The 11,452-nt window shown below is 45.2% G+C and overlaps 1 protein-coding gene across 1 annotated transcript in view; it reads left to right on the plus strand.

The window, feature by feature from the left end:
- CHEK2 (checkpoint kinase 2) overlaps window positions 1–6,483 on the plus strand; it is a 63,788-nt gene extending 57,305 nt beyond the window's left edge. The window contains exons 13-14 of the mRNA XM_008583065.1: window positions 5,219–5,299; window positions 6,241–6,483. Of these exons, the coding sequence (XP_008581287.1) occupies window positions 5,219–5,299; window positions 6,241–6,330 (171 nt within the window). The 3' untranslated portion in view covers window positions 6,331–6,483. The remainder of the gene's footprint in view (window positions 1–5,218; window positions 5,300–6,240) is intronic.
- Window positions 6,484–11,452: the final 4,969 nt, after the last annotated feature.

The raw sequence follows: 11,452 nt of genomic DNA on the forward strand, positions 1-11,452 counted from the left end.
GCGCCGCACTCTCCTGAGTGTGCCACCGGCTCGGCCCTATGTTAATCTTTTTATTTTACAACATCATTAAACATTATTCCCTTTTGACCTTCATTTTAGATTACTGATTTTGGGCAGTCCAAGATTTTGGGGGAGACCTCTCTCATGAGAACCTTGTGTGGCACCCCCACGTACTTGGCTCCTGAGGTTCTTCTTTCCATTGGGACGGCCGGGTATAACCGTGCTGTGGACTGCTGGAGTTTAGGAGTTATTCTTTTTATCTGGTAAGAAAAGTTTTCATTGCTTCACAGTCTTGTGGGAGGTAATTAGATGAAATCAAACATGTCCACATAGAGAGCTTGTGTTTCATATAGGTCACTTTTTGACCATTGATTTAAAGAAAAATATGACTTTGATTATGCTGAAAAAGAAACCTATATATACAAATGCCACTGAGAATGCCACTTGATTTCTTTTCCTTTCTCTTTCTACCAATATTAAGCCTTAGTGGGTATCCACCTTTTTCTGAGCATAAGACTCAAGTGTCACTGAAGGATCAGATCACCAGTGGAAAATACAAGTTCATTCCCGAAGTCTGGGCAGAGGTCTCAGAGAAGGGTATGGATACGAAAGGGTTAAGAATTTGTGGTTGGCTAAAATGTGTGTGTGCTGTGGTGGGAGTTTCTTTTCAAATTCCATGATGTTTTCTCCTGTCAATTCTGTTCTTATTTTCTTTTGTTAGTTTCGCACCATTTGAGAGGCAGAGGAAATTATTCAGAGCATTGGCTCTAGAGCCTGGGCTCAAGTCCTGGGTGTGCTACTTCCTAGCTGTGTGACCTTAGGCAAGTTATTTAACCTCTTTGAGTATCTATTTTCATTATTTGTAATTGGGACCTCAATAACGCCTGCCTTAAAGGGTTTTTGTGAGTTAAGTGTAATGTACACAGGTGTCTGGTACCTATTTAACTTTTTAGTTATAAGTAACTTTGTAGTTACAAGGTTTCCTTTGATTAAGTAAGCATGTAAAAACTAAATGTCATTAATTACTTTGTATTTTATAATTTAAGTGCAACTTTGTAATTCCCTGAAGAAAAAGTAGATTTTAAAACTAAACGTCAAATAATGTAACATAGGTGATTGTGTTAAATGGCAGAATGTTTAAGGAATAATATTGTTGGCAATACACAAGCCAGCTTGCAGTTGTTACTTGCTGGAGTAGTCAAGCTTTATTTTTGGCAAGTTTGGAGTTTCAGGGAGTCTCTCTCTGGGTGAAGAATTCTCACCATCAATCTGTGAGACCCAGGGAGAGTACGCCGTGCATCCTGAGTCTCTTAGAACTGGCTGGAAGTTCAGCTTTATTTAGTTTGAGCTTGAGTCCAGCAACAAGAGGGAGAACAAGGAGCTGAGAGGTTGTGATGTCCCAGCAGGAAGAGATGGGGAATGTCATTATCATTCCTGAGTACTCAGAGTACTCTGAATACAGAAAGTGAGGAGAGTTAGGGGCCCCCTGCCCGTTATGTCTGCTGAGTCCATGATGATCTCAGACTGTCTCTCCTCTCTCTGGATGGTGGCCTGTAATTCTGGCATTCTTTAGCATTGCTGATTTAATGTGTTTATCCTTTTCACTGAGATTTGCCCAATTATCTTGTTGCTTTAGCTCTGGACCTCGTCAAGAAGTTGTTGGTAGTAGATTCAAAGGCACGTTATACAACAGAAGAAGCGTTAAGGCATCCGTGGCTGCAGGTGGGTGTGGGACAGTGCCTGCTAGCATAAAATACTTGAGGAGCCCTGAAATGTCTGGGAGAGATGAGTAAGAGAATGGAAACACATTTGCTTTGTTGGGTCTGTCTGATGTAATTGTTTCAAATTGAGCTTTAGGTATATAGGTATGTGTGTGTGTGTTTGGGGGCGGATACAACCTTTTCAGTGTTACTTGTGATTCTTGGATGGACAAGCTCATTTTATTGCCTGTTCTGCTTCCACTTGGCTGCCCCAAGTCTGCAGTTTGGCTATGTTCCTTTGAGAGATTGTTCTGGCTCCACCCCTAGCTGTATCCCCTCCTGGCGTGGGCTGGGCTACATTCCAGCCATCTTCATCCTTAAAGCAGGGAAGCTGGGGGAGGCATAGGAGAGGAGCCTCCCTGGGGATTAGGTATAAAGGGTCCCACTTTTTGTTCATGGCGAGTAGTGCCATTAGTGCAGGCTGTCACTCGCACTTTCTAGTCTGCATTGCCTCTGCGTTCCTGCTGGGGGTTGTGGCTGCCTTTATATTATGTGCTGACCTCATTTGGAACTGCCAGAGTTGAAAGTCCTTTGTGGCTTTGCTGAGTTAATCTTTGGTTTTGGAATTAACCACAGCATCGGGCAGGTTTTGTGATGTCTGGTCTTCTGTTATAGTGCAGTTCCATTCAGCACAGCCATGCCCTTTCTGTTAACTCTCTTTTGGTGTCTCTGTTTCCTGTGGAGCAGGGAGGACTTAACCAGGTAGTTTGAGTTAGAGGCCGTTACTCTGGGGATCCTTGGTCCAGGAACTCCTCAGACAGTCCAACCTTAGCTCTATAATTCTGGAACTCTGGGAAGACTGTCCCCATTCTCTTCCGACCCTTCACACCTAACAGTTTTGCTCAGGCTGCTCAGGTTGAGAACAACAAATCCTTAAAAAAAAAAAAAAAAAAAAAAAGCAGATATATATGTGTTTTGGATGTTGCCCTGGAAACAGTGGTCCCCCCAGAAGAAATCTGTCAGATGATTTAGCATTTAATAGACCACACAGATTTGAAACAGCAGGACCCTGGAGAAAAGAAGTTTGGAAACAAAGGGTGCCTTTGCATGTGGGGATTTAATTTTGATGAGAAAGAGAAACATGCCTCCTGGCTCTTTTTATGTGTCCTAATAGGGAAACTCTTGGGGTCCAAATGCAGAGGTAGAGGAGCTGTGTTAGTTTTGAAAAAATTGGAGCTGGCCAGTTAGGCCTCTGAACAAAGTTTGCATCTGCCTGAAATTTATGAGCAAGCATAGCCTATTTTGCTTGTACTCTTTGTCTCAAAACTGATATTAATAACCAAGGAAAAGGTGAAGTTCAGCTCTGCCACAGGGGTCTCACTTGAGTACTCTTTTGTCCATCCTTTGTTTTTGCAGCAAAAGGTGGAGCTAACAGTGAATGAGATAAGGATGCAGATTGCCCATCTAAATCATCTGTTAGCGATAGCTTAGGTTTTATTTTGGGGAAATTCAGTATTTTTGAAGAAACCAAATGGTTTTGTGAGTCTGCCACTTGACTGAGTATTGGGAATGTGGATTCTGGTCTGTTTTTTGTCATTAATGGAGTGTCCAGTTTTGGGAGCATTTTTTTTTTTTTTCCTTTTTGTCTTTTTTACTGACCAGTAACAGGATCGCAACCCTTGGTGTCACACCCGCACCGGGGACCGGCAACGGGATCGCAACCCTTGGTGTTGCGCCCGCACCGCGCTCAGCCAGTGAGCGGGAACCGGTCTCCACATGGGATCCAAACCCTTGGCGGGAGCGCCACCGCGCTCCCAAGCAGCGCACTCTCCAGTGCGCCACTGGGCCGGCCCTTGGGAGCATTTTTTTTTTTTTTTTTTTTTTTTCCGTGTCCGGCAACAGATCGCAACCCTCAGTGTCGCCCCCGTACCGGACCGGGACCAGCAACGGGATCGCAACCCTCGGCATTGCTCCCGCGCCTCGCTCAGCCAGTGAGCGGGAACCGGTCTGTATGTGGGATCCGAACCCTCGGTGGGAGCGCCGCCGTGCTTCCCAAGCAGTGCACTACAGCAGTGCGCCACCAGGCCGGCCCCGGGAGCATTTTTTATATCCACTTTTTTTTGCCTCTTGTTTACTAGCTGAAATAGAGGATTCCTTCCTGCTTGCCTTCGAGGGATTTATAATTTAATATTTTTCGAATAGATTGTAAACATCTCCAAGGAAGGATATTTACAGATAAACTTTTCTACCTGAGCTCCTTTTTCATTTTATTGCTCGTTGATGACTTGTTTTAAATATAGGCTTACATAGGCTTGTGGTCAGCTCTGTTTGGAGGCCATTCTGGGTGGATGCTGGGGTGTGAGTAGGCACAGGGGGAAATAAGGGATGGACTTTTGAGAGTGACATTACTCACACTGAGAATTGAGATCCTAAGGCCACAAGTGAGCATGGAGTAGAATCCAGATAAGCTTGGCACTATCATAATAGGCAGTGGGAGCCATAGAGAGTGACTCAGTTAAACAGGGATAGAAGCAGGTGGTGATTCTAGCTACTGGAGAGAGGAGAGATGAACCTGGTATTAGTCCTCTAACAGTGTACATTTTCTGTATCCATCAAATTGCTCAATGTTGGAGGCCTTTGCTCCTGTGCCCTCTCTCCTTGCCCACCATGACACACTTGGCTTAGGGGGAGGAGGGGAGATTGGGTGAGAAAGTACATGGGCCTTTGGAATCAGGCAGCTTTGGGTCAGTGTTTTGCATATGCCACTTGTAAGTGGTTGAGCTGGGCTTCTGGCCAGCCCCAAAGCCCACATTCCTAGTCATAGCCTTAACAAAGGTGGGGAGAGCTGTACCAGGCCACCTCTCAGGGCTTTTGAACTCTGCAGAAGTGAACATTCAGGAAGGTGGGAGCTACCCTCCTACACATCTGGGCAGGAGTTCTGTGTGCTCTTCCCACCACCCCCTCCTGCAGTATGAAACACCTGAAATGCTACATCTTTCTTCATTGTCTTTCTTTCTCATTGGACCTGAGCTCTGGGATATTGTGGGCTTTGAAGGTCTTCTGGTGACTTGTATAGCACCTGCTGGGTGAATTTTCCTAGGTTGCTGGGTTGGTTGTTAGGGTGGCCTGGGTAACTAGCCTCATTACTGGCAGAGGCAGGGGTGGGAGGTGGTCCTGGAAGGATTCAGGGAACTCCATGGAGTTGGGCCCTGTCTCTGGCTTCCTGAGTGCCATCTTAGGTTTTGTGGTTCTCTGACACACCAGTAGCTCTTAGGCACATGGGTTTGATTCAGCCAGTGTTGACTGAGCACTGACTGTTGATTAGACTGCTCTGGGAAGGCAGAGGTCAGCAATTCACAGTCCCTTTGCTCTAGAAGCTTCAGCAAGGGGATGACTCTTGGTGGACAGACTGGATGTCTTTGCTTACTTCCCTCTTTCCAGGGGCATCCTAGTTCTGTCATCCCGGAAACTTGCTTTCCCTCAGGCACAGCCTACTTACGTTTTTAATTTCTTCACAGGATGAGGATATGAAGAGAAAGTTTCAGGATCTTCTGTATGAGGAAAATAAATCAACGGCTCTACCCCGGGTCCCAGCTCAGGTATTCCTGATGATGATCATTAAATGTAGACTAGGTTTATGTCTTTTTTGGCAGCTGGCTGGTGCATGGATCCAAACCCTTGACCTTGGTGTTATAATACCGTGCTCTAAACAACTGAGCTAACTAGCCAAACTGTAGGCTAGGTTTAAAGAGCTGATAGGCAAGGATGATGAGTTCGAAGATTCTCCTGAGTAGCAATTGCTTACCTTTTTTTTTCTTTCTATGTGTAATATAGTAGGTACTTTGTTTCAATTTGATCTGCTCTAGCACCCTTAAAGAGATTTAATAATGCAAGGTATGTTTAATTTTAGAGAAGCCCAGCTAGGGATTATTATTCTGAAGTTCTCCTGCAGAGCAAGATCTGAAGACTATTTGAGGCTCAGTTTTAAATTTTTTGAAAAATTTAAAATATGAGTGAGCAGTTGATGATTCCTTGATTATAATTTTATTCTTCTAAAGTTCTTTGTAAGTATTAGTTAACTGTCCATTCCTGTACTGCTTATTTTTGGTGAATGATAGCTCTCCTTTTTCCCACTGCTCCCTCCCAATTTTATAAATGGAAAATGACTAAAGCAGAAAAAAGATTGTCTTCCCACAAAAGAGCAAGACTTGTAGCTCTAAGCGAGAGGTATTATAGTTCCTTTAAACTTGATAATTTAGGAGAAGATGACCAAGAAGAGACTGGTTTTGCCACTTACTTTCAATATACATCATTGAGTGGTTGGAAGCCACAAGAGAGAAATTTCAATTAAATAAATGTGTCTGAGTCAAGGAGGGTATGATGGGGATTCAGTTATAAATGATGACAACCAGTAATTCTTGATACTAGAAGTTTCACATAAAATGCCTCCAATTTACTGGAGGCGTATTGGGGAACTTTGATAATCTTAAAGAAGCCAGTGATTTTCTTTTGAGATTTCTCCTTTTTTCTTTATTTCCAGCCTTCCACTAGTCAAAAGCGGCCCTTTGAAAGGGAAGCAGAGGATGCTGAAAGCACAAAGCGCCTGGCTGTGTGTGCTGCTATGTTGTGAACACTGTGGTTTTAATGTGAAAGAAATGAACCTTTCGCTGTACTGTCATCTTTCTTTTCTTTAAGTCTGTTTTTTATAGTTTGTGTTGTAATTATGGGAATAATTGCTTTTCCACAATCATTGATATACAATTAAAAACCTGATGGAACGTTGGCTTTGTGCTTGTGCTTGATGAGCAGCTCTTTAGTTGAATGCCTTTTTTGTTTGAAGTTGTTGTGTGCCTTTCATCTGGAGCACCACTTGGCTGTCATCATCAGGCAGATTTTTCAGGATGTCACCCTGGTCTCAGCTGTAAGGGCTGAGTGCAACTTCTAAATGCCCCTTAGAAAGTCACAGGGAAGTGCTGGCCCGTGGCTCACTTGGGGGAGAGTGTGGTGCTGATAACACCAAGGCCACAGGTTTGGATCCCTATGTAGGGATGGCCGGTTAGCTCATTTCGGAGAGCGTGGTGCTGACACCAAGTTAAGGGTTAAGATCCCCTTTTAAAAAAAATAGAAAGTCACAGGGAAAGGGGCAGAGTGTGTTTAAGGTGGAGTTTCAAGACTGGCTGGTTGCCAAAGTCCTCACTGAAATGGCAGGTACCTTGGTGTATACACCACAGGCCAGCTTTAAACTCTTATCCTCACCCTCATAAAGATACAGGTCCACAGTCTCTGAAACCTTAGGGCTAGATAAGTTGTGAAATTCAGAAGTTTTCCAGTTTTAGGAAGGTGATAGGACACATGTACTGTGTATTATGAGTAATAACTCAGTGGAGTTCTGTAACCAAACATTAATATTTCTGTAGCAAATATTCACAGTAAGAGGGGTAGGGAAAGACTTTAAGTAGTCTTATAGCAGTTCAAATCAGCCTTTTCTGCCACAGTTATGGGTGACTCATCTTTCAGAGCTGTACAGGTTTTAGAAGAGGAGATAAGTTATGTGTGTATGTCATGTTGACTGCATAATGACCAGGTAGGCCCTGTGTAAAGACCTGCCCTTGGCTGATCTTATTCTCACAGTGATCCTATGAGTTCCTCCAACCACCTTCATGTTACAGGTGAGGAACCCAGGTTTAGAGGAGTAAGGTAACTTTTCCAGTGTCACACTACTGGTAAGTGGCAGAACTAGTACCCACTCAGGTCTTTCTGACTCTAAAATTAATGTTCCTTGTCTCTTCAGTCTCATATTAAATCAGACTCAGATGTTGACTCATACTGACAAAACTCACAAGAGACTGATGTCTAAATTTTGAATGTCAGTGTGTTCAATTGTTAGGGGCAGTGAAAGGAGTAAACACTATTGTCTGCTCCTCAAGTGTGTTCACTCCCTGCAGTCTGGCTGCAGGGACAGCCCTATGATCTGTGGAAGTTGGAACATCTCAGTGGCAAGGAACATCTTGGTGGCAAGGAACAGAAGCCCACTCACTACTTCATGGAAAAGGGGATTTATCTTAGGGTTACAGATGGCTGGGCCCAGGAGCCTTCAGGAGTGCAGGCAAGTTCTGATGGCTGGTTCCTCTTTTCTCTTTCCAACCCACTGATTCTGCTTCTTTTGTAACTTTGCCTGGTTGATGCTAGGCCAAATTGCTGGCCATGCTGTGAATTCAGTGCTGCGGTTCAGGTGCCACTGATGATTCAGCCAGGGCAGGGTCAAGGGCACACAACTGTTTCCCCAGGCACTGTGGGTGATGATGGTTGGCTATTTCCATTAGAAGGGTGTACAAGTACAAGCATTCTGAGGCTTGGCTGGCTTGGTGTTGGGGGATAGATGGGGATTTAGGTGGTTTGCATATCTAAAGAGATGAGGCTGAGATGTCAAGTTAGATGGATTTTAACTCATTTGAATATTTAATGTGGATTCTGAGGTTTCCAAGGGCATTTTTCTCTCTTGGGGCAGTTACCCAGCTCTTCTCTGTTTCTGGAGCACTTTATATTAGCTCACCTGATTTTTATCTACCATAGTAGGTTGAATAATGGCCCCCAAAGTTGTCCTCATTCTAATCCCCAGAACCTGTAAATGTTTTCCTTTACATGGAAAAAGGGACTTTGCAGATGTGACTAAGTTAATGATCTTGAGATGGGGAGATTATCCTGTTTTATCCAGTGGGCTCAGTGTCATCACAAGGGTCCTTTTAAGGGGGACACAGGAGGAGTCAGAGTGAGAGGGGATGGCAGTGTGATGACTGGGTGTCTTAGTCTGTTTCGTGTTGTTATAAGAGAAGACCTGAGACTGGGTAATTTATAAAGAACAGAGATTTATTTCTTACAGTTCTGGGGACTGGGAAGTCCAAGGTTGAGGGGGCTGCATCTGGCAAGGACCTTCTTGCTGTGTCATCCTATGGCTGAAGGCATCATAAGGGAGGGAGAGAGAGAAAGGGGGCCAAACTCATTCCTTTATCAGGAATCCAATTCTATAATAACTAACCCACTCCAGAGATAATGCCATTAGTCCATATTCATGAGGGCTCTGCCCTCATGACCTAATCATGTCTTAAAGGTCCCACCTCTTGCATTGGGTATTATGTTTCCAACATAAGAACTTTGGGGGACACATTCACACTATAGCACTGAGCAGATATTGGAGTGATGCGCTTTGAAAATGGAAGAAGGGACCACAGTCTGAGGAATACAGGTATCGCCTAGAAGCTGAAAAAGGCAAGAAAATGGATCCTTCTTTCAGAACTTCCCCGAGGAACCAGTCCTTTACAACTTGACTTAAGCCAAGTGAAACCAATTTCAGGTTTCTGACCTATAGAACTATAAGAATAAATTTGTGTTATTTTAAGCCACCCGGTCTGTGGTAATTTGTTACAGCAGCCATAGGAAATTCATATACTCACCAATGGGAGACATCAGTTGCTGGTTAGGGGCCACCTAACATCTACTTCCTTTCCTAACCTTACTCTAATTTTCTTTTGGAGGAATTCTTTTCCCTGTCTCATGAAGTCATGGGGTGGGGGTTGGTAAAGCTAAGTGTCTTGGCCTGCTCCCCGCCCCTTCTTCAGAAGCTGAAAGGGTCCTGAGATGTTCCTTCTGCTGTAGAGCTCCTCTCACTGGTCACCCAGCTGGAGGTGGGTGCAGGACTTTGCAACATGAGCAAATGGAGCTGGGATGGCAACATTAATGGTGGGAACAATATCGTGCTAACCTGAGCTCTGTACATGCTAACTTGGCTTTGGTAAGTTACTTTAAATTGCTGATACTTTGTTACCTTATCTGTAAAATGGATGTAGTAATAGTACTAACCTTCTATGCTGTTGGCAAGGATTCAATGGAGGAATGTCCACAAAGTGCTTGGTATGTGGTAAGGGATTGGTTGATGTTGGTTGATATTGGCTTCCATCATTAAAGGTGGGTGAGTCACATAAGCCAGAGAGAATCGTAGAATGTTCTTAGGCAGGGAAGTAACATCATCTTTTCAGATCTTTTTTGGGCACACATGATGGGTAATTGGGTTGCTTTTGACCAAACAGATTTGGGAAATGCTAGGCCTGGGAAGGGTGGTGGGTGCAGAGGTGGGAGGGCATTTCCCAGTAGCTGAAGTAACTGTCACTCCCTTTTGTAGAATAGCCAGGTTGCTCCATGGTGGACCCACTGCATGCCTACATGATGGTGCAGTGGCTAGTTCGTGTTTGTGCCAGCCCTGCACCTGATGCCTCTTGTAATTGCATCCCCATCTTTCGGGGGGGGGAGGGCATCCTTTTTCCCACTCCCCTCTCCCCACATTCTTATGGAGGGGATGACCCCTTCCTAGAGTGGCCCCATATAGCCAGGTCTGTGGCCTATCTGGCTGTGGTGATCGGTTCAGGCAGGGGCCCACATGGGTCCAATGAAAGTCAACCCTACGACTTTAGCTGGAACTATTGGGAAACAGTCCCTGCTTTCTTGGGCAGATAGGAGCTAAGAGCTGTCCGGGGTATTATGTTTTCCACATAATGAGAACTGCATGAGAATGAAGTTATCACACAGGGAAGCAAGCCCTGAGAAATTAGACAAACTGAGGTGGTTGTTTGAGCACCTGGATCCAGCTATGCCTGATTCAGTCACCACCCCAGGCCTTTTAAATGATGTGATCGGGTATGTTCCCTTTTTTTTACTCCAGACTGAGTTGAGTTTTTTGGTTACTTGGCCGTATGAAAAAAGGCAACCATTTACAAAGTCCGAGAGACTCTAGAAAATTCTTTTTTCTAGAAGGGCAAACATTCTTGCTGTTTTTCTGCCAACTTTTGGGTTTTCAGAGAGGTTTGGGGTAAAGAATGGAAAGCAAAGATGTGGGAAGAGTCCCTGCAGCCCCAGGGTTGGGTGAACTCCTCCCAGCTAATTATACCACAGGGTTTAGGAACAGAGCCCCTTTCATTAAACTTTTAGGAGTCTTGGATGGATAGGGCAAGAATTACACCAATGAACCTCAGAGAGCTCGGTGTGTGCCAGATATTGTGCTCAGGGATGTACATGCATCGTCTCCCTGAAAGCTCAGGTCAACTCTGCGAAGTACTACTGCCACTCTCTCCCTTTGCACATATAGAAATTGAGCCTCTCTGGCTCGGTCAGTTTTCCAGTTTTCAAGAGATGGACTTGAACCATTGGTTCTTAACCATTAAAACTACGTAAAAGGTCTTGTCACCCAATAACCACCTGGTAAGTACTAGGAACGGTACTGAGGCTTTATCTTATTTCATTGAGTCCTCAGATTAAGGAGGAACAGGTCCCAGAAGACCTGACCCTAATCACCCAAGGATTAGTGGAGATTCGGGATTTTTCTCGCGACGCGGGCATTCGTTGTGTCATCTACACTCGCGCAGGTGGCTCGCACATCTCCACGATGGAGATCTCAGCACCTTAGTGGCGTACTGCTTCATGCATTTCTGGCGAGTAAGCCCCTCCTGGCTCGGACCGTCGCCCCGGGCCCAGCATTTCAAGCGAAGCGAAAAGAATGGTTTCTGGAAGGGGCCCAGGGGCCCGGCCTGGGGTGGTCCGCAATGCGGCAGGCGGCGGCGCTGAACAGGGAACGGCATGCCAGGCCGGACCGGCACGGCGGGGGTGGGCACAATGCCGGGAACAGCGGCCGGCTCCAGAGGGCGCCAGGCGGGGCGCGCGGGGAGGGTGGCGCGGCGAGTGTGCGCGTGCGTGGTGTGTGGGGG

This window comes from Galeopterus variegatus, unplaced genomic scaffold, assembly GCF_000696425.1.
Source record: "Galeopterus variegatus unplaced genomic scaffold, G_variegatus-3.0.2 Scaffold2820, whole genome shotgun sequence".
NCBI lineage: Eukaryota > Metazoa > Chordata > Mammalia > Dermoptera > Cynocephalidae > Galeopterus > Galeopterus variegatus.